The sequence below is a fragment of the Melanostigma gelatinosum genome (assembly GCF_949748355.1).
Source record: "Melanostigma gelatinosum genome assembly, chromosome: 11".
In the NCBI taxonomy this organism is placed as follows: Eukaryota; Metazoa; Chordata; class Actinopteri; order Perciformes; family Zoarcidae; genus Melanostigma; species Melanostigma gelatinosum.
In genome coordinates this window covers 26,038,789-26,060,165 of record NC_136644.1, presented here as the reverse complement: position 1 = coordinate 26,060,165, position 21,377 = coordinate 26,038,789, and the positions used below count along the sequence as shown (strand labels likewise).

At 45.8% G+C, this 21,377-nt stretch overlaps 5 protein-coding genes across 7 annotated transcripts; 2 read left to right on the top strand and 3 right to left on the bottom strand.

Annotated features, from left to right (window-relative positions):
* Positions 1–818: 818 nt before the first annotated feature.
* Positions 819–4,100, bottom strand: wdr83os (WD repeat domain 83 opposite strand). The gene is made up of 4 exons (XM_079279367.1): positions 3,971–4,100; positions 3,333–3,438; positions 2,172–2,269; positions 819–1,204 (listed from the first exon to the last, which is right to left on the bottom strand). Exons 1-4 carry the CDS (start codon positions 4,018–4,020, stop codon positions 1,138–1,140), a joined length of 321 nt encoding a protein of 106 aa, XP_079135493.1. The 5' UTR covers positions 4,021–4,100; the 3' UTR covers positions 819–1,137.
* Positions 4,101–4,264: 164 nt separating this feature from the next.
* wdr83 (WD repeat domain containing 83) lies at positions 4,265–7,872 on the top strand. Of its 2 annotated transcripts, none has more exons than XM_079279410.1 (10): positions 4,265–4,407; positions 4,687–4,797; positions 5,346–5,466; positions 5,565–5,670; positions 5,771–5,819; positions 6,035–6,161; positions 6,410–6,477; positions 6,575–6,683; positions 6,859–6,973; positions 7,331–7,872. In XM_079279410.1, exons 2-10 carry the CDS (start codon positions 4,695–4,697, stop codon positions 7,484–7,486), a joined length of 954 nt encoding a protein of 317 aa, XP_079135536.1. In that variant the 5' UTR covers positions 4,265–4,407; positions 4,687–4,694; the 3' UTR covers positions 7,487–7,872. The 2 variants fall into 2 exon arrangements, with proteins under 2 accessions (XP_079135536.1, XP_079135535.1); XM_079279409.1 differs by having other exon boundaries at positions 4,265–4,438.
* Positions 7,873–8,692: 820 nt separating this feature from the next.
* Positions 8,693–9,403, bottom strand: LOC306785100 (persephin; the record flags this gene model as incomplete). The annotated part of the gene is made up of 2 exons (XM_079279325.1): positions 8,693–9,126; positions 9,325–9,403. 2 exons carry the CDS (start codon positions 9,401–9,403, stop codon positions 8,693–8,695), a joined length of 513 nt encoding a protein of 170 aa, XP_079135451.1.
* Positions 9,404–15,048: 5,645 nt separating this feature from the next.
* LOC306784195 (transcription factor IIIA-like) lies at positions 15,049–16,571 on the bottom strand. Its single transcript, XM_079278057.1, has one exon. The coding sequence runs from the start codon at positions 16,489–16,491 to the stop codon at positions 15,406–15,408; it is 1,086 nt and encodes a 361-aa protein (XP_079134183.1). The 5' UTR covers positions 16,492–16,571; the 3' UTR covers positions 15,049–15,405.
* A 477-nt stretch (positions 16,572–17,048) lies between these two features.
* Positions 17,049–21,341, top strand: yju2b (YJU2 splicing factor homolog B). Of its 2 annotated transcripts, none has more exons than XM_079278541.1 (10): positions 17,049–17,126; positions 17,626–17,668; positions 17,787–17,840; positions 17,936–18,018; positions 18,382–18,437; positions 18,519–18,579; positions 18,715–18,857; positions 19,038–19,210; positions 19,649–19,787; positions 20,554–21,341. In XM_079278541.1, exons 2-10 carry the CDS (start codon positions 17,666–17,668, stop codon positions 21,027–21,029), a joined length of 1,188 nt encoding a protein of 395 aa, XP_079134667.1. In that variant the 5' UTR covers positions 17,049–17,126; positions 17,626–17,665; the 3' UTR covers positions 21,030–21,341. The 2 variants fall into 2 exon arrangements, with proteins under 2 accessions (XP_079134667.1, XP_079134668.1); XM_079278542.1 differs by having other exon boundaries at positions 17,111–17,126; positions 17,566–17,668.
* The last annotated feature ends 36 nt before the right edge of the window (positions 21,342–21,377 follow it).

Sequence of the window (21,377 nt, the reverse complement as noted above, 5' to 3'; positions counted from 1 at the left end):
AAGGGCTCCCCAAAACAAAATCAGGAGACAACCCACTGGAGTTTGCTGAAAGTATATCAGGTACTCTGTGTGGCAGCAGAGCCAGCTGACTCCTCCAGATTCTTGGCCGCCCTCAGCGCGCGCACACACACACACACACACACACACACACACGGCTGAATGCTGTGTGCATGTGTTGTAGAGGAGAAACCCTCGAGAGGCCGGAGGAGGATTGACTTGCACTGTAACCTCAGACCGTAGGTCAGAAGTGGACGTGGTCATCGTGACGTCACCCGTTGGTTTGTGGACTGATGTTTTGAAGCCGTCGCCCTCTTTGATTACGGCCTTCGCCATGTTGGTTTTTTGCAGCCAATGAACAGAAGTGCGGAGGACCATAAAGCATCCCCTGCTTTATGGTCTGTGTGACTCTAAATGGACCATAATGTACTAAATGAACATCATGCTGTATTGAAGAAGACTTGAAACTAGAGATTGAGACATAAACTCATGTTTACAATGTTTACTGAGGTAATAAATCAAGAGAGAAGTAGAGTCATTTTCTATAGACTTCTATACAACCAGAGGAGTCGCCCCCTGCTGGACACTAGAGAGAATGCAGGTTTTACTTTACAGAACCAGAGGTCCCACCTGGAATCAACACACTGCACCACCTGCTCAATGTGTCTCAATTGTCTTTGTTGAACCCGACTGTTGATATGGCACACTGACCGACAAGAAGACCACAGACTTCTGACAGTAAATAATAACTGTTAACGTGAAGAGAGAACATCGTTGACATGTTCTACCGAAGACAAATAAAAGCAAACCGATCCTTTTAAAATCATACAACTTTATTTATGACGTCCTGCAACAGAAATTGGAAGATTTCATCAACAAACAAACGTTAGAAAAGGTTCAAAAGAAGAAGAAAAACAGCCGGAGGCCGTCGGAGACCACTCGATGTCTCCGTCTTGACGTAGTGTCCTCTTTACTGTCCTCCTCCTCTCGTCATGTCTCCTCTCTCCTTCTATCACATTAGATTTCTCTCCATCTCTGTTTTTACTCAACGATGGCCGCGGGGTGGGGGGGTGGGGCACTATCAGCTGTTTCCATCATCCATGATTTCACTACCCGTGCTCTTCCGTGATTGGCCGTCGGCTACCATGGCGGCGACATCGGCTGAGGGTTCTGTAGGTAGGACATCACGACGGCCGAGATGGACAGCCTGAGGACGGGAGGAGACACGGTGTCAGTTTAAACGTCTCACCTTCACTCAACGGCTTTCCTGTGATCCACAAATGACAAATGTTGTGCTGAAGAATAAAAGAATGGAGAATTATCCAGAGACAGAATTCCCAGGCAGTCTGAACGTGGAGACTTTGGGGCCGACACCAAAAGCCTGAAACTGAGGAGTCGACAAACAGTTTTGCTGCGTCGGCATTTTCTCTGCCGTTTGCATTTGTTGCGGTTCCACGAGCACCTTCGCTCGTGCGACTCCTACTTATTGCCTACGAAGCAAAAACACAGCAGGTATTTGTTTTAAGGAGATATTTAGCTGACAAAGTTTGGCATTTTTACTGTTACAGTGAGCAGAGATACAAACAGGTATGAAGAACGTCTCCCGTAATTCATCCTCCTCCTCAGCTCCTCCCTCCGGTATAGAAGCGCTCACCTCTCTCTGATAACTCAGGGGTTCTTACAGCACGGCTCTGCCTGCGACAGATGTCCTAAAACTGGCCTCGAACCAGCTTTCTACGCACACGAGGCCGGAGCATTACGTTCATCGTCAGACATTACCCGCTGAGCCAAACATTTTGTGTTCAGTGCATCAGGCTCGTCTTTAACTCAACCTCATCCAGACGATGGACCGGCTGCAGTACTCCTTCATGAGCAAATGGAAATGTAGCAGCCAGCGCAGGTCGCTTAGTTAAAAGCTTTTGGACATTAGAGTTGGCTCGTCTCAAGTCTCAGCCAGTCTGACCTCCAGATTCACAGCTGAATAATTCAAGAGTTTCACGTAAACACGGAGGGACTCACCCCCCTAATAACTGTGACGTAGAATACATTTCTTCCTGATAGCAACACAGCAAATATGCAAAATAAAACCACTAACGTGACGTGATCATGTCTTCAAGATGGATTCCAATGAAAGTCAAAAAAGTATAATATTAAATCATATCCCGTTTACTCACATGAAGCTGCTCATCATCTGTTTGGTGTCCTCCGAGCTTCTGGAGTTGGCGAAGCTGATGAAGGAGCAGTAGACGGCGATCCAGGCGCACCACTTCAGCTGGAACACACAGAAGGTTACAGAGCTGGGGGGGGGGGGGGGGGGGGGGGGGGGGGTTCAGGCCTTCTGCTAGTGAACGGTTAGTTCAGAGACGGACTGGATTAGAAAGGAGGAGCACGGCTGAGATGTACTTCGAGGGTAGATGGACGCCGAGGAGATACTCCGTGACAGCTCAGTGAATTCCCAAACAGGACGACGGCTACTCCAACGTTTAGGAGCAGCCGCATCGACCATGAAAACGTTAGAGGCAATAGTTCTGAGGATCTAAGAGGACGACTGCAGGTAGTCAGTGCAGGGATGCTAGTATACCGGTGTAGTACCAGTTAGATATACCAGCCTTTCACCACAGAGTTGATCCGTTTGTCGTATTCCCGTCAAAGAAAACACGATTCCTTTACACGGGCATGAAGGTTCGATGCCGAGGGCCCCATAAGTGGCCCTCAAGGACCAAAACCAATCCCTTCTGTCCTGCTGTGGCTCTGATACTCCTTCGTAGGTGCCTGATATTCATATGGTATTCTTGTGTTTATATATTATGTACACATCTACAGAAACACATCCAGTGCTTTGAGTATATTTCGTGCTCCATGCGCTGACAGAAAACCCAAAATCTGGGAGTGCCATCGCCAGTCTTTACCTAAAAGAAATAATAATAATAATAATAATAATAATAAATTAAGAAACGTTACACCAACAAGTCAAGAATAGTTAGCCTGCTGCTGTGCCCTCTTCGTGTGTCGTATGATACCCTTCATCCTTTCACCTTTAATCTTCCAAATGGAACGATTGGGCTGGACCACGGTCTAACATCCAGGGTTTAGTGTGTGTGTGTGTGTGTGTGTGTGTGTGTGTGTGTGTGTGTGTGTGTGTGTGTGTGTGTGTGTGTGTGTGTGTGTGTGTGTGTGTGTGTGTGTGTGTGTGTGTGTGTGTGTGTGTGTGTGTGTGTGTGTGTGTGTGTGTGTGTGTGTGTGTGTGTGTGTGTGTGTGTGTGTGTGTGTGTGTGTGTGTGTGTGTGTGTGTGTGTGTGTGTGTGTGTGTGTGTGTGTGTGTGTGTGTGTGTCACCTTCAGCATCAGTCCACACATGCTGAAGATCATGCCGAGCAGGTTCATGTAGTCCGGCGTGGGGTCCTCCAGCGTGGGATTGGAGTCCGTGCTTGGGGCCTTGTACCTGCAACACCACGGAACATATATGAACCACAACACACGATGGAACAAGCACTGTTACACAGCTGATCGTATTATTATATCACATTACACCCATACACGCTCATTGAACAGCATCTCAATCCAAAACAACATGGTGGGCATTACTACTACTGAGAGTCTACTGTTGAAACCCACTGATTCTACTGAGACTCTACTGTTGAAAAGCACTGATTCTACTGAGCCTCTACTGTTGAAACCCACTGATTCTACTGAGACTCTACTGTTGAAAAGCACTGATTCTACTGAGACTACTGTTGAAACCCACTGATTCTACTGAGACTCTACTGTTGAAAAGCACTGATTCTACTGAGACTCTACTGTTGAAAAGCACTGAGTCTCCTGAGACTAATCAGCATAATCCCTTGCAGATATAATCATGACTTGAGTTAGAGGTTCGCTCGTTAGCTGTTAGCTAGCATTGAGCTTAATCTAAAATAATGTGGTTAGCTAATTCCATCGATACAAATGTCTTATTTTCTGTTTGACGCACTCACCGTAGAATCTTAGTCTGTCTCCTCGGGTCTGACATGTTGTTAAAAGACATAATAATATCCTCGTGTGTTTTATTTAGAAATGTAAACTCCTGTGTGAGCGAAAGACAAGTGATCGGACTCTCTACCGGAAGTGACAGTAGAGGGGTCTGTCATATCCGATGACTTTCAAAATAAAAGCATTACGTACCCAGTAGGCAAAGATTAAACGGGAGGACTTTTTTTTACTTTTATTTTGACAGGACTATTTTAATCCCAGTGTGCATTGCGCGTACTAGCAAAACATGATGGGTGAAATGAATGGAAGAAGCTAATGCTTACAAACTCGGGATAAACTTATTATATAACGTTACATATATACTTATTAGTAATATTAACTGCACCACGAATATCACCATGGCACTCTCCTGAGATTTAACCCTGGTAAAACGGTTAAATAAGTAAGCAGAACGGGAAAAAACGAACGTTAATGTGAGTAGAAAGTCATTAATGTTAGCTAGCTATAGTAAAACATGCTAAATATTCCACTACTAAAGCTAATAATTTGACCAAAATGTAACGTTGTAACATAACTTCTGTAACTCCATTAGTTTCTTTGGCAATTTGCATTACAATACTTTAAAGTGCATTCATTTTTATGTGGCAAGAAAAAAAATACAATAACCGGAAGTTGGCAGTGTGGCTCACATGTTTGTGTTGTGTTTTTCTTTCACACACAGGTTACGTCATGTCGTTCCCTCAGCCCAAACCTCAGGCTCCTCAGCTCCCTCAGCATCTGCTCAGGACCATCGACTGTCAGCAAGGAGCTGTCAGGGCGGTCCGCTTCAACGGTGAGAGAGAGACCGACACAGAGACAGACAGAGAGAGAGACACAGCGAGAGAGAGACACAGCGAGAGAGAGACACAGAGACAGAGAGAGAGAGAGAGAGAGAGAGAGACACAGCGAGAGAGAGACACAGATATTATGACTCTGATGAGATATAAGTAGACATAAGTGGCTCACTTAATATGAGTTGTTACTTACTTTAAACACAAAAGAAACTTGAATAAGACGGGTTCAAAAGTTACAGTGCATACCTGTATATTATATTTATTTGACAGACTGTATAAGGATCAGCTGCTCAGTCTTTCAGTTTAATATTTTTCTATCTTGGTCTTGTTCTGTACTCTCTTACCTGGAGACGAGTACAGGTTTATCTTATCTTATCTTTTAATAATCTGACAGCACAAGGACAATACAGTGTGTCCTTTACTGTTGTGCATATTATTTGATGTTGTCGAAGCACACAGCCCCCAGCGCCTCTCCGTGTGAGTCAGGAGTCATCCATGAAATCAAACTGTATTCATTCACACCTGCTCTGTCTCCCTGCTCGCTCAGCTGATGGGAACTACCTGCTGTCTTGCGGCAGCGACAAATCTCTGAAGCTGTGGAGTGTGAGCCGAGGAACGCTGCTGAAGACGTACAGCGGCCACGGGTACGAGGTCCTGGACGCCGACGGGTGAGTGTCGCAGCCTCCTCCCCCTCACTCGCTGTGTCGTGAAGGTCGACTCTGAGTTTAAAACACGTGAACTAATTCGTCATCGGCTGCTTCAACAGGTCCTTTGACAACAGCCTGCTCTGCTCCTGCAGCTCTGATAAGAGCTTGATCCTGTGGGACGTGGCCACAGGCCAGGTCACACGCAAACTCAGAGGGCACGCTGGGGTCTGTACTGTCACTCTTATTTGGTTTAGTCGTGTCCATTTAAAATGTTTTTCTTCTTGTTTTCTGTCTCCATATTGTCACTCCAATTTTCTGCCCGCAGAAAGTCAACTGTGTCCAGTTCAACGAGGAGGCAACTGTCATCTTGTCTGGTGAGTCTTTATCTTTATAAAATGCACGACACAGACGCCAGTTTACATTGTGGGTTTCCTTGGATAGCTCAATGTGTATTATGTGAAATATCCTGCCGCTTGAACATGGCGTTGTAAGCTTCTTGGTCGGTATTATTAATGTTACATTGTAACTCGTGTCATTTATTGGTGGTCCGGGCGTGTTTGTTCTGTGTGTGTGTTTTCTCCTCATCCAGGCTCCCTCGATGGGACAGTTCGGTGCTGGGACACGAGGTCCAGAAGGTTCGAGCCGATCCAGGTTCTAGATGAGGCTACGGACAGCGTCAGCAGCCTGAAGGTGTCTCAGCACGAGCTGCTTACCGGGTCAGCGCTGTTTACATCGTTTTTGCCATGAAAGACACTTGAAGTGGAGTTGATCTTCATATTATATTGATCACGAATCACTTGTTACTTGTTCATCTGCTGCTCATTCAGACTGCAGACGTTTGGATTTGTACTGGAAGCAAATTCAGACTCAATGTTTCCCCAGTTTACATGTAGAAGTAAATGATTCTTGCTTTGTACGTGGTTCTTTCAGTCTTAAACATGTGACGGTTGTCTCTGGTGTTCAGGTCGGTGGACGGCAGAGTGAGGCGCTACGACCTCCGAATGGGGCAGCTGCACGTTGACTTCATCAGCAGTTAGTCATCTATTTTTCATGGTTTATTCACTGAAGGTAACTAATAACGTTACTGCAGAACCTGTAACCTGTGTGTGTGTGTGTGTGTGTGTTGCAGGTCCCATCACATGTGTGTGTTTCAGTCAGGACGGTCAGTGCACGCTGACCTCCAGTCTGGATTCAACAGTCAGACTGCTGGACAAGAGCACCGGGGAGATGCTGGGAGAGTGAGTGACTGCCACACCGCCGACAAAAACCTCATCGAGAGCTGAGTCGGCACCATTTTGCCACAGACACAATCAAAAGTTGACGTCACAAGACTCAGATTAGCGTTTATGTACGTTATTTTGTACTGTTTGGACGTGAAACTCTGCCGTGTTGTGACTAGTTTGTGTGTCTCAGGTACACGGGACACAAGATGAAGGGCTACAAGCTGGACTGCTGCCTGTCCGGCAAAGACACCCACGTTCTGAGCTGCTCAGAGGACGGACACGTGTACTGCTGGGACCTGGTGGAGGTGAGTGTCTGCTGCTTTTTAACAGAATTTAAAGGGATAGTTCGGATGTTATGAAGTGTGTTTGTATGAGGTTCTCCTCCACAGTCAGTGTTCTACTACAGTAGATGAGTTTATAGAGACAGACAGGAGAACCGGTGGCTTTGAAGAGAGCACAGATAACTCAGTCAGAGTTATTCTAAATATAGTGTACACTTAGTGTCTAAAATACGTCCTCAGCAGAACATTACTTTGCTCCAGTGCTGGTCCTCCAAAATTAGACATTTACCCACAAACTCTCAGACAAATGGTCTAACTCTATGTTAGAAACAGATATAGAACGCGTACTGAAAGCAGCTGTTGTTGTGTTTTTCTCTCCAGGGATCTTTGGCGTTGAAACTGCCGGTGGGGAAAGGTGTCGTCCAGTCGTTGTCCTTCCACCCCACGGAGACCTGCCTCCTCACAGCCATGGAGGGGCGTGTCCAGGTGTGGGGGGCGGAGCCAGAGGAGGCGGAGGAGGACGCCATGGCCACATAGAGATGGTGAAAGTAGTCAGAAGCTACATTTTACACGCTGAGGAGAATCCAGCAACATACAGACGGTAAACATTTAAAACCTCACGGTTTAGGTTTTGCACACGGTCCATGAAACATGGAAGGCTCATGTGGGCTCAACGGATGCACAGCAGCCATTCAGCTGCCGCTCACCTCTTAGCCGTCTGTCTGTCTTTACGGTCGCTGGCTTTGCAAATATTTAGTTCTCTAGAGAGGGAAGCCAGTGCTGGACATACCAGCCGACACATAACGTCCACGAAGCTTTGCTCCACAGATGTACACATGATCTGGTTGTGAATCACAACGAAATGATGTCAGATTTTTTGTACAAGAACGCATAACATATATTTTTGTACAAAACCTTCAATAAACACGTTCTTGTATAAATGTTCTCGTTATATTAATGATTCTTCCATCAACACGTTTAGTTCTGTAGTTGTATCTTTATTAGGAACTGTACACACACACACAATAAGTTAATCAGCATGACGAAAGAATGGCAACAAATAAATAAATAACTTATGTTACATAAATACGTTTGTTCTGAACTTAAGCCGGAGCGCTGACGAGTGAGTCTGAACCGCAAGAGCACCACGAGGTGCATCTACGCAGCTTCGTACACACAATACGTTCTGCTGTTAACCCCCGAAATAGCACGGAAGATTTCAAATAAATACATGTCAGCTTATTTACAGAACAACAGTCAAGTAGCAGTCGAATCACGTCTCTGTTCAGTTTCAGCCTCTTTAGACCGCTTCGTTTAGAAAGGGCATTCATGCAAGGACTCGTGTCTGACTCCTCCGTTATGTATTTATTACCAACGTCGGGTGAAAGAGCTCCCTTGTCGAGAATGCAGACTGTAGATGAAGTAAGAAAAGCAGCCGTGTATCTCAGCTGGGCTGCTGTGGGAGTCTGTGTTAAAGCTCCAGCAGTAATACGATGTAATCCTGTCGAGGCCCATTAGATCACCAGCTGAAGTCAAAGCATTTAAACCATCAACACTTGATTCATGAGGTTTTTCAGCCAGAAGGGAAAGGAATCCGAGCTTAAATTAGTTCTTTGATATAAATAACTTCATGAGAATAGAACTCTTCATTTAAAGATGCTACAGAAGAACCTGCCAGCACACCTGCCCTCTCAGAATCACCCCGTCCTCACGAACACATCATCCACGTCTGCGCTCGGCGGTCTAGCCAACACAGCTGCAGCCGGCGGCCGACAGCTTCTCCACCTTGTGCCAGCGGTGCGAGTTGTCCAGGAAGGCCATGTCCTCGTGCTGGGTGGGCCTGCAGCACGGCGCGCCGTGCCACAGCTCGCCGGGCGCCGGCTGGGGGAGCGCGCCGCTCAGCAGCAGGCTGGTGAGGGTGAGGTCGTGGTTGGAGCGCAGGTGGGGACACGTCCCGCCGCAGTACTTGAAGAGCACGGTCTCGTCCGAGTCGTAGCCCAGCCCGAGGTTTCGAACCTGCAGCAGGACGGAGCGCAGGCCGCACTGGGAGCCCAGGGCGGAGCGCCGCGCCCGGGCCGGGAGCGGCGGACCGACTCCAGGAGCTTCTGTTCGGCCGGCTCCGTTTCTCTTGTCCTCATTTGGCAACGTGTGTGGAGATGCCGTCTCTTGTTTCTGATCTGGAGAATGCAGAAAGAGTTAAATATACATCTAAAGTCCAGCTGTTCACAGTATTAACTCAACATAATAACTTCTTAAGAGGCATAACATCAAAGTCTAGACACATTATTCAACTCATTGCGTCTGAAACAGGCCAAAATTAGACTTTTAGCCAAAAGGGTCATAGGTCACGACCCCCCCCTTCAGCCAGCACTCACCAATCAGCGACCTCAGCCCGCGGCCCTCTCCCCTCCGGACGCAAAGCAGAATCACCAGCAGCTTCAGCAGGGACCTCATCGCTGGAGTCTGCTCTTCGTCTTCGTTCGGCACGTGTGTGTTCGGATGTTTGCCGACGTCTGCGGGTGCGAGTGATGCTCGAGATGCAGACGAGTCACAACCTCCAATATATATAGCCCTCTGAGATGAAGGGTGGGGGGGGTTGAGATAGGGGGAGACAGACAGACACTAACCCGTTACTTGCCAGCAGACTATCCGCCTCACCTGGGCCTGACAGGGAGCGTAGGAGGGCGGGCGTTGTCCTGCCCAGAAGTTGTCCTGTTGAGATTATCTAATTGGTGTAAATCACAGATTTTCCCTTTTTTTTTTTGTGGAGTTTCCCCCCAGATGTTTTTCCAGAGGATGTTGGCCACCGGCAATATGGACTTGCTGAGCTGCTGAGGACAATGATGTCACGTTGATGATGCGGAGAATGATGTGAGCTGAAGGAATCAGTAGATAGACGGACACGGAAGCGGAAAGCGGACTTCATCAACAGACAAACACAGAAGTGATCCGCGGAGGAAAAAGGTTGAAGAAGTCACGATGAGTCACTGTGGAATGGCTGTCGTCGCTTCTCTTATCGTAAACGTGACGTCTTTGGAACCGATTAAAGAAAAGCAACAACAAAAAACTCGAAAAGGTTAAACACCGAATAAGAAAAGGGAAGTGGGGTTATAAATAGAGCAGACATTCCTCAATGGGTGACTCGTCTTGAGCTGGTCCATAAATCGAGGGATTTCATCAGCAATGTGTGGAACATGCGTTATGCAACGGTTATAGGGCCCAAGCAGGCAGTGGATGGGGTTTTGGAGTTTCCATGAAAGTGCATATTTGGACCCTGTCTCTGCGTCCAGGTGCACCTCAGAGCACCTTATGAGCAACTGATGTCACGAACAAGAAGTATGAACTGGACCCGAATTAATTGGTGAGTTGCGAAACATTTGAAATTGAATGCGTCCGTCCTGACCACAGACTGTATGAGGAGTGGACGTAGTCATCGGGACGTCACTCACTGGTTTGTGGATGTTTTGAAGCCTTAAATTCGGTGATTTCACCGTCGCCATCTTGGATTACGGCCAGCGCCATGTTGTTTTTTGCAACCAGTGAACAGGAAGTGACCATATTTGGACAGAGGAGGAGTGGAGACCTGTCAATCACAGATAGAATCACTTCTGTCCGTTGTCTTTGACTCTGTGGAGTTTCCTCTGACTGACACATTACAAAACGACACATTACGAGAATGAAAGCTAAAGAATGATAGAAAAGTAGAGTGGGAAAAGAGTAAATCACGTAATACTTGTTATTTAATGTAAACTACAGTGCAGGTGATGAAATAGAAATCAAAACACTGAATATTATCTCTGCTGCGTGGCGTTCAGGCTCCTGGCTTCAGTTAGTTATATTTAGACATGAGTTGTGTGTCCAATGAGACTTTAAGTTTATTTATTACATTTAAACAGCCCCGTTTCTCATGTATTATAGCTCTGTTGATATGAATTACAAAGGAATCGTCCCTAAATCTTGAGCAAACACTGAGCCACGAAATTTACTGCAGGGAATTTCAATAATTCTTTCGGGAATAAAGCTTTTGAGACTGCACTAAATTAGCCATTAAGAATGAAGCGCTTCCTCAGTTATATAACCGAGTCTACTCAATATGTCTGACTCTAAATTTACCCAAAATACTGATGTTTCTTCATGCTATTACTTCAGGAACTTACTTTTTAAACTACAATTGGAAAAAACACATTTTCGAGACTCACGAATGGGACGTTAAAAGATTATTTTTTTCCGGTTGAGAGGCTTTAACGAGCGAACAAATGTGGAGAACTGGATTATCAAGCAAAGATTCTCAATGTTCGGACTGGGACTATCCTAATTTCTGCAGATGCAGATGCAGTCAAAGGGCCTGACACATTCCTTCCACCTCCCAGAGAGACGGGAGGATGAAGGTCAAGCGAGAGCCGAGAAGACAGAAGGAAAGCGGAGGAGGTGGTGGGAGGAATACAGCGGAGATAGAGCAATCCCATTGGATTACGGCCTCCAGAACCAGTCTGGAATTCGGGGGTTGTCAGAGGACAGGAGTGGAAAGAATGTGGCATCAAAAAAAAGACACAAAACATTTTTATACAGTGGTAACCCAGGCCAGATCTGAAACCTGTCTGCTGCTGTTCCAAAACTGGATATCCATAATTCTGACAAATTGTTTATGCCAAAATCAAGTCTTGCCCCTCCCCTCGAACGCAGACTGGCCAATCGCAGCGTAGCATCGGCCCCGGCTCAAGCTGAGGTCTGACAAGCGTCCGTCTCTGCTCCACAGACTCTCAACAAGGCTTTCAGATCTTCTGCGTTTTTAAGGCTGCTTCGTGGATCTGGAGCTTGTCGTGTTGAAGCGTTGTGTGATAGTGATACTCGTTACCCGGAGAGGTCAGAAGGAGACAAATGTTTCTAAAGCATTACGTTTCTACCCCAAAAAAGCTGTGGAGCTAACGTTAGCAGAGCAGGTTAGCTCTGAAAACACATGCTGCCTTTGCTTTGTGGTGATTGTGACAGTGATTAAAGAGGAACAGTGCTGTTGCTTCGTTTCATTGTCTCATGTCTGGGTCACTTCGACACGTTTTCTCTGCTGAATCACTTTCACATCCTGAATATATCCTTCCAACACGTACCGTACACCCTTCTGTCTGCTCCTCGCTCAGATTACGTTTTCCCCAAAACATTTTCCAATATTTAAGATAAGATAAAATAATCCTTAATTAGTCCCGCAGTGGACGTTTACAGGATTACAGCAGCATGTTAGGTGATCCGGGCTCTAGGGCTGACTATGTAGGACAATAAATCCACCAATTTGGTCCCGGTTGGAATGGATTGCATGCACATTTTGTTCACTTATTCATGGTCACCAGAGGATGTACCGTCATGACTTTGATGCTCTCCTGACTTCTCATGAGCCAGCAGGTTCACGTTTTTTACTTATCCTGTGAAATATCCAAACATCTACTGAAGCAGTTGGTACAAAACCTGAAGATATTCATGGTTTCCAGTCGATGTTTGTGGTCGGTGATTCCCCGACTCTTCCTCATTCCTCCACCATCAGGTCAAAATATGTTCAATGAAAACGCTCAACCCACAGAGGAACGCTCACAGATGTGTTGAGGCGCTTCTGTTAGGTTGTGATGTCACTGTACCGTGTTGTGATGTCACTGTACCGTGTTGTGATGTCACTGTACTGTCACCAGTAGAAGTGCCGCTAAACCTTGTGAAGCCGACCACAGACTGCGTATAAGAAGTGGACGTAGTCACCGTGACGTCGCCCATTGGTTTGTGGACGGATGTTTTGAAGCCTCGAGGTCAGCATATACGCCTTTGAGGCAGCAACCTGTCAATCACAGTAAGCCCCGCCCCTAAAGCTCACTGGTCTGTTTGACTCTAAATGGACCATTTACCAGATGAAGAGAGTTAAAGAGGCTCAAAGAGACGCGTTTTAGACAGTTTCTTTGAACATTGAAGCGTGTAAACAAAAAAACAAGTATGAAGGTGAAAATGAGCGTGACACGTTTCGTGCAAATCATCAAATGTTAGCACGTTAACACGCTGAACTAGGATGGCGAAGATGTTGTTGATCTTTAAGCGCCGCTCTCCCTGATGGCCACTGCAACTCTACGTGAGCAGCTTCATTTGTTTGCCTTGCTCAAGGGCCCAGCATCAGTCACAGTTCAGGCAGGACGTTCCTGGTTTGGTTCTTTTTTCCTCAACCGGCTTTCTCAAGAGTGACTTTGCAGCTTTTCTAACCTCTGCGCTGCTTTCAGCTCCCAATCATCTGGTTCCTCAGTCCACCTTTAAATCTTTTCCGAGGCCTCGTAGATCTTTAAGGGGAGAAACTCTCCTCCGAGCACATTCCTGCACGTTTATTTAGTTGTCTCATGAAGCAGACATCTTGTTATGATGTGCTGCTTCCCGTATGTCTATCCCATCTATCAAAACGATTTAAATAAATCCCCTCCGTGACATTTGAAATAAAGACTTATTATTTGTGGTTCCATGTTCCTCTCTGGGTCATTTAGCCGATCCATAATCTATTCCTCCGGACATTAAGGGAATTGTACCTCCCACAATTTACTTCTTTCCTTTTGAATACGGAAAGATTCTTAACTTTATTGAAAGACAATTATATCCGCTAAGTCAACACTTGATGTCTGTTTAAATATATATATATAAATATATATATATAAATATATATATATATATATATAAATATATATATAACTATATATATAAATATAAATATATATATAAATATAAATATATATATATATCCTGTAAGGATTATTTTCTTCATGTTGGTGCACTTAAAGATCAAGATCAGATAATCAGGTGTAACCATAGCAACCTGCGTCTGTTCACAGGCTGCTGAGGCTCAGCCAGGACTCGGAGCGAATGCCAGAACTGATATGAAGAGGGGAAATAGACATCGATGAAGATGGATAGGATGAGGTTTAAAGCTAGGGTAGGTACTTTTATTCAGAAACCTCTCTTTGTTATATTAGCTGGAATTGCTGAAAGTGATCAGAAATGCTCTGACAGAAGATAAATGTGGTTTCTGTGACTGATGAGCTCTAAATGGACCATCATTTACTCAATTATTTTGATATTATAATAAGCAGGTTACAATTATCAGAACACGAACATTCAGGCTACGTCATGTTCCTTAAAGGTGTACTGCAGATATAAATGTCAAATAAAAGAAGAAATTCTAATTTATAAAATCTGTATGAACTCTATTGCTGGTTTCTCAAGATTGCCAACAGTTTTAAAACATTCTAAAAACCCAAATCTACGAGTCAAACTAACTGAAGTCTCAATCCACAGCGATGACGCTTTAATTAACTGCTGACTGACTAGAACTCAGCGATTACTGCGTCTTTGAGTAATCGGAGCATTTCTTATCCAACAGCCGTGTAGAAATGTCTTAACAGAGAGGAACTGGTCACAGGACGCCGTGTTACTTCCAGATTGTTTGAATGCTAATTGTTTGAGGTCTGCTGTGCATTATTCCCGGAGGAGCGGGTCAGACAGTCGGTCCATATAGGGCTCGTCTGAGCAGCAGGCAGGAATGTGGGGAGCAGCCTTCCTGTAAAGGGGAACAATTCGGAGATTTAGCCTCGGAATCTCAAACTCGCACGGAGCGTCTCGCGTTTACGCCGTAAATCTCGTTGGTCGGCGCTGAGACGCTCCGCCGTGTGGCCACGAGAAGCTGCAGGTTATTCTGTTCCAGCCGACGTGTGCAACTCAGTGACATCCGCTGCAGAACGGACGGACCGACAGACTTCCTGCCAATCCGGGTGTCTTTACTCACGACAGCACCGGGGAAAAACATTTTGTCTAATAGTATGTTATCCTGTGTGTACATCTATACTCTGGTTTGGTTTATATATATATATATATACACACATATATACATAAATACACATAGCTCTAGTGTTGATGTGTATATTTTCTGTCGTTGTATAACCTGCTGCTTAGGATTTAGGATCAATAAAGTACATCCATCTATCTAATAAAAGGATTCTGTGTCCTAAATATCGCAGAAACCTGCTGTATCGATTTGTTTTCCTCCACCGATAGGAAGTATTGATGATTAAGAGTTAATACTATTAACAAAATACATTTGCAAGTATTTATTTAATCAAACTTTATCTGTCGTTGTGCAAAGTTATATTTCCTGACATTTTGCTGTACAACATGGTCTTATTAAGTTCACAATATGGACAAAGTATGTACTTTAGTAAATATAAATTCAACAAATAGAAAGATTTAACGACTCCAGAAACAAACAAAAACATCCAGAAGGACGGAACAGGGTTTGGTTCCAGAACCAAACTTTCCCGTCAGATTAATTTTCATAAATCAACTGAGGGGACAGTTGGGTTCCTGCCCAAAGTAAAAAATAATGAACCTTTTGGATGGTAGCAGTGGTGGACTACATTTACGCATCACAGTGCTGTGGATTCAGTTCTCTTCTACACAGTCAGAGGTGCCGTGAGGGCCTCAGTGAGTCCATGCGTGTCCACAGCAGGACTGCACAGCAAGGACGTGTCCTGCAGGAGGGACATCAGCTCAACCGGACCGGGCGGGTCGCTCTTCTTTTGAGCAGCAGGCTCTTTCGAGGATCCTGGCTGCTGGCGCCTTTTGGACGCCGCTCTCTTCGTGTCACCGTAACCGCTCAACCTGGAGGCGAGAGACCTCTTGCGTTGGGGCTTCCTGAGCTTCTTCTTCTCCGGGTCGTGGACGACGCGGTGGCGCTGGAGGCTCTGCCTCATGGTGAAGGTCTTCCCGCAGCCCCCCTCGGCACAGGCGAAGGGCCGAAGCTCCTCGTGGAAGGAGCCGACGTGGCTCTGCAGGTTAAAAATCGTGGTATACGACCGGCCGCAGCCGTCCCTGGGGCACTTGAAGACCACGCGTGTCTCGGCGTGGACACGCTGATGCTGCTGCAGGAACCTGGCGTCCCCGAACACCTTGTTGCACTGGTCGCACGTCAGGACACGCCTGTGCTGCTCCTTCCTGTGCTTCAGGTACTCTGTCCAGGTCTTTCCTGTGAAGCTGCAGCCCTCGTCTTTGCAGGGGTACCCTCTATGCACCTTCTCGTGGCGCTTCAGCTTGCTGGGGACGGGGAACCGCATCTGGCAGTCCTCATAGGTGCACGGGTACGGGGCCAGCTGCGTGTGTTGCTCGCACACGTGGGACTTGAGCTGCTTGTTCTTCTTGAACTCGAGCCCGCAGTCCTCGAACTTGCAGGCGTACTTCTTCTGCTCCCGCGCGTGAATGCGGCCGACATGTCTGGCCCGGTTGGTGTTGGTGGTGAAGGCCTCCTGGCAGCCGTCCTCGGTGCACCGAAAGGGCTTCACGCCGCTGTGACTGAGTTCGTGTCGCGCCACATGGTAAGGGCTGCAGAACGACTTACCGCAGCCGTCGCTCGCGCACGCGAAGGGCTTCACTCCGGTGTGTTTACACAGGTGGGCGTCGAGTTTCCACTGTTTGTTATAAGCCGCCGAGCAGCCGGTGATCGAGCAGATGTACCGTTTGAGCGGCTCCGGTTTAGTTTCCATCACGACCAGCAGCTGACAGCGTGTACATATTGTTGCTCTACTTTAACGCCTTCCGCACGTTTTCCGCTCTGACACCGGTGCTTCCGGTACAATCCTCTGCAACATGACGCCACTTCCGTAACAGATTACGTATCCTTTCAATATTTTAGACTGATTAATATTATTAAGAAAATATGAGCCTTTTGTTTTGTTTCTTATTTCTTTTTTTATATTTTCTTTTCTTTTTTATACTGTAAATACTAGACATCCTGATCCACACTCCGGACCAGCTGGTGGCAGTAACGCCAACCGCCAATAATCCTCAAAACAGAAGAAGAATAAGTATATTGATTAGACCGTAGTTTTTTATTTATTTTTATTATAAGTATTATAAGTATTATTATAATCATTATTATCATTATTATTATTATTATTATTATTATTATTATTGTCCTTTAGAACAGTGATGAAACTTTTCCTCTGAAACTGCACACTCCGGTACTGTTGGTGGCGGTATGCACCTTTTCAAGATGATTGCGATCCGCCAATTAAATTAGAGAAGAAGAAGAAGAAGACGACTACGATTACGTATCCGTTACCCATCGGCCCCTCTGGTGTTTGGTTGATGGTTGTTTGTGCGGCTACAAAGAGCATTTGTAAGTCTTATTTTACGTTTATAACTTAATAATAAACATGGCAGTGGCGCATTTACAAATGACAATACTAATAGTTGTTATTTTGCTACAAATTGTTCATAATTGCACTAAAAGAAGACTAAAGTCACAGAGCAAGCTAGCTATGCTGCTAATGTTAGCTTGCTTTTTAGCACCGATACTTTCCTCTGCAGCAATGCAACGTCGCACCAAACTCAATGCACCAACAGTGTAATGTATTCATACATCGTGTAAAGAAATGTAGCTGACGTTTAGCACTACAGTCAAGATACACACCACTCCTATATTTAATCCTAAATTAAGATAGCGTTTGTTAGCTAACTGTTAGCTCTTCAGCTACAAACATGTGTTGGAACGTCAGCTAGATATATGTTACACTTCATGACATATTCCAAATTCACTGGTTACTAAGTGTTTGTAGCTCACTGATTGTTTACATGTAACCGAATCACCGACATGACTTCTCTTGTTCTGGTGGAAGAGGGTGAATACATTCCTGGTGTGGTAATCCAGTCGTCACTATGGTAAGTCATGATGTTTATATTTTACGTATGTATGTCAAGATGCAAGGGTTTATGTTTTGTTTAAATACTCAGTTTGTACTTTTACTAACAAAGTATCCTGCACTTGTTTTCTTGACAGGGTGAAAGAAAGGGAACAAACAAATACTACCCTCCAGATTTTGATCCAGCCAAGGTGTGTATGCCCACACAGTGACCAGCGTGTGTGTGTTTTAGTGTCACTTTTGTGTAGATGTACTGACTAACGTTCCCGTCGTTCTTTGCCTTTAGCATGGATCCCTCAATGGCTACCACAAAACTCACGCTCTGCGTGAGAGGGCCAGGAAGCTGTCCCAGGGCATCCTCATCATCAGGTTCGTGAACACAGACACACAGAAAGTGTTTCACCGATGTGGGCTCAGGATTTTAAACTATAAATGATCATTCTTTGCGTTTTCAAAAGACATTATCTGGACAAACGGATGACAGACATGGATTTATGCAGAGCATCTCGACCTTTTTGTAATGAGTGTTTGTCAAAATATGATGAAATAAGAAAATCTAGAATAAACTGATTAATATTAGTGTGCATGTCTCACGTCCCTAATAAACATGGAGAATTGTACATTTATTTGATGATTTTATTTAAGTATAATAAACTTAAAATGTAAAATAACATTAATCTGAATTGGTGTTTTTCATCGATACTCAGCTTAAGTGTGTTTTTGTCCGTTAAGGTTTGAGATGCCGTACAACATCTGGTGCGATGGCTGCAAGAATCACATCGGCATGGGTAAGTTTGAAGAAGAAGAAGACCCATTTAGTCCCGTCCAGTGGCGATTCATTTCATGACACCGGTGTTGTGCTTGTACAGGCGTCCGCTACAATGCTGAGAAGAAGAAAGTGGGGACCTACTACACCACGCCAATCTACAGGTGAACACGATGCTCTCTGCTCTCGTGAGCGTCACACTCTGCACCGAGTGGTTCGGTTTATATTCAACCGACGGCAAATCCTCGTGAACCTCTTTGACAAAAGGACTCAAAGTCTTTTCATGCCTCCTCAACCAGGTTTAGGATGAAGTGCCATCTGTGTGTCAACTACATCGAGATGCAGACGGACCCGGCGACCTGCGACTATGTAATAGTCATCGGGGCGAACAGGAAGGAGGAGCGCTGGGACATGGCTGACAACGAGCAGATCCTCACCACAGGTAAAGGATTCCTGTTTGTTATCAACCTGAAGACTCAGGTCTCTACTGAGTTACCTTTTGGTGGAATTCAACAACACAGCATATGTTCTTTTGATGGTGCTGGTTCATCTCGGATGTCTTCACGTCCTCACACAGCACACAGTCTGTTTTTTAAACTCTCTCCTCCGTCTCTTTGTACAGAGCGAGCAGAGAAGGAGAAACTGGAGACGGACGCCATGTTCAAACTGGACCACGGTGGGAAAGACAAGGAGAAGCTGAAGAAGGCTCTGCCTTCTCTGTCGGAGATCCAAGACTACCAGTCCTGCAAGAAGGACGACTTCCAGCTCAACAGCTCCCTCCGCAGGAAGTTCAGGGTAAGAAAGTGACCTCTTGTGTCGGTAACGTCTGGATAAATGCTACAAGATGACGCTCACCGCTCTGTCATGGGAGTATGGCTGCTAGATTTGGTGCTGAATGTTTACATTGATATACATAGAACATGTTCAAGTTGAATGCACCTTGATTGCAAAATGAAGAGGCTACGTCCACGGAGGAGTTTGGGTTCTAGTTGATCATTTGACAGCGCAGAAACGTCCCAAACACAAAGCATTGTAAACGATATGACGTGCATGTTTTGGGACTGGTTGAAGGGTTGCCAACGCCGCCGCTGACCCCTGGTGCGTTTTCATCTCACATTATCTCGTTCCTGTGACTGGAGAGAGTTCCACAGAAGACAAAGCGTTTACTCTAAAGTTAATGTCAGTAAATGTCATCGTCACTTCTAACCGACGGCTCTGCTTTTCACTGGACAGACGGAGAAGAAAGTTCTGGCTGAGCAGGAGGAGAAGGACAACACGGTGAGGATGAGGACCAACCTGTCCATCCCGCTGCTGCCAGAGAAGGAGGAGGACAAGAAACTGGCCGCCCTGCTCACCTACCAGGCACCGGACTGTAGGACACGCACACACACACACGCACACGCACACACGTCTTACTTACATTTGTCAAGACCTCTTACAGATTAAAGTTAAACAGATAACTGACGACAAGCTTCCAAAACGGTGATGAAGTTGAACGAACACATCGCTGAGCTCTCCTGCTGGGCTGCATTATTTAACCGGGGGCCTAATAAAGTGAGAAACGTGTTTATTACTCATGCTCATCGAGGTACTTACTGTGTGCTTACTTGTGTGGATTTCAACGGGGCTGTGTTCAAATAAACGCTGAGTTTGCACTTACGATTTCAACATTTCACCTCCTCTTCTTCTCCTCCTCCTCCTCCTTATTATCCTGGTCCTTATCTTTCTCGTCCTGCTTCTTCTTCTTCTTTTGCTTCTTCTTCTACTTCTATTTGTTCTCCTCCTTCTGCTACTTCTTCTTCTCCTCCTCTTTTTGGCTGAGAAGTGTGTAGCTCAAGTCCACACTCTGCTGTCTGACCGCTCTGAGTGTGTTTTAGAGGGACTCTGATGCATGAACATGTAGCCGTACTAAATCACAAGTGTAGGTACGGAGAACGTAATTTAAGACACATACACGGTCTCCTTCCATGCTTGTGTCTTGTGTTTCTTGTTGCTCCTCATGTGTAGTGTGTCTGTGTACAGACGGATGACAATAAAGTCCCTCTTACGTATCTATTGACTGTTAGATATTCTTTACCGTACATGTGTGCAATCAGCAAAGTTTTAACACTCGTCTCATTATTTCCCTCCACCATCAGCCTACGAAGACAAGCAGCACAGCAAGCGGAAAGCTATCTCCTCTCGCTCCTGGTTCACCTCCTCCTCGGCCACGCCGGGGAGCGCAGCCTGCAGCCTGCTCCTCAAGCTCAGCCTGCAGGGCAAAGAAGCAGCGGTGGCCAAAGCCCTGAGCTCCTCGCCCAGCCCCCTGATCTGCAAACGCCCGGGAGGGCCGGGAACCAAAAGCGAACCCTGCGCCACCATCGCTCGGGGAAAGTCGCACCCCGAAATCGGCACGTGCAACGGAGAGGAAGCGCCGAGTATCGCGCCGTCACAGGAGGGGGAGGAGCCAACGGAGACGAATGACAGCGGCTCCAGAGAGATGCATGTTAAATCCTCAGAGGAAGCAGATGAAGGACTGACGAAGGATTTTGGGGAGGAACGGGGTAAAGGTTTAGGAGCGCTCTCGTCCCTGGTGGCAGACTACAGCGATTCAGACTCAGACCCCGGACTGTGAGGCCGGACCGCGAGGCTTTTCTCTTTTCATGAATGGATGACATCATGCGTCATTTAGTGAGAGTGAAACACAAAGCGGACACGCTTGTCCAGAATCAGTGGCGGTTAACTCACCTGTCTGCTCACAATGGAAATGTTTGTTTTCCTAAACAAAACGTGTGAAATAGGATTTATAATGTTTAAGAATGTCATGAATGTGTTTCTATGATGACAGCTTGACTGTAAATATGTTTCAAAATCTTTAAAGTGTTGAATCTGCAGACATCACAGCTTCAAGTGTTTGGTTGTTTAGATTCTTTGATCACCACACGTGTTCAATAAAGAATACTGTTGAACTGTTTGACTTGAG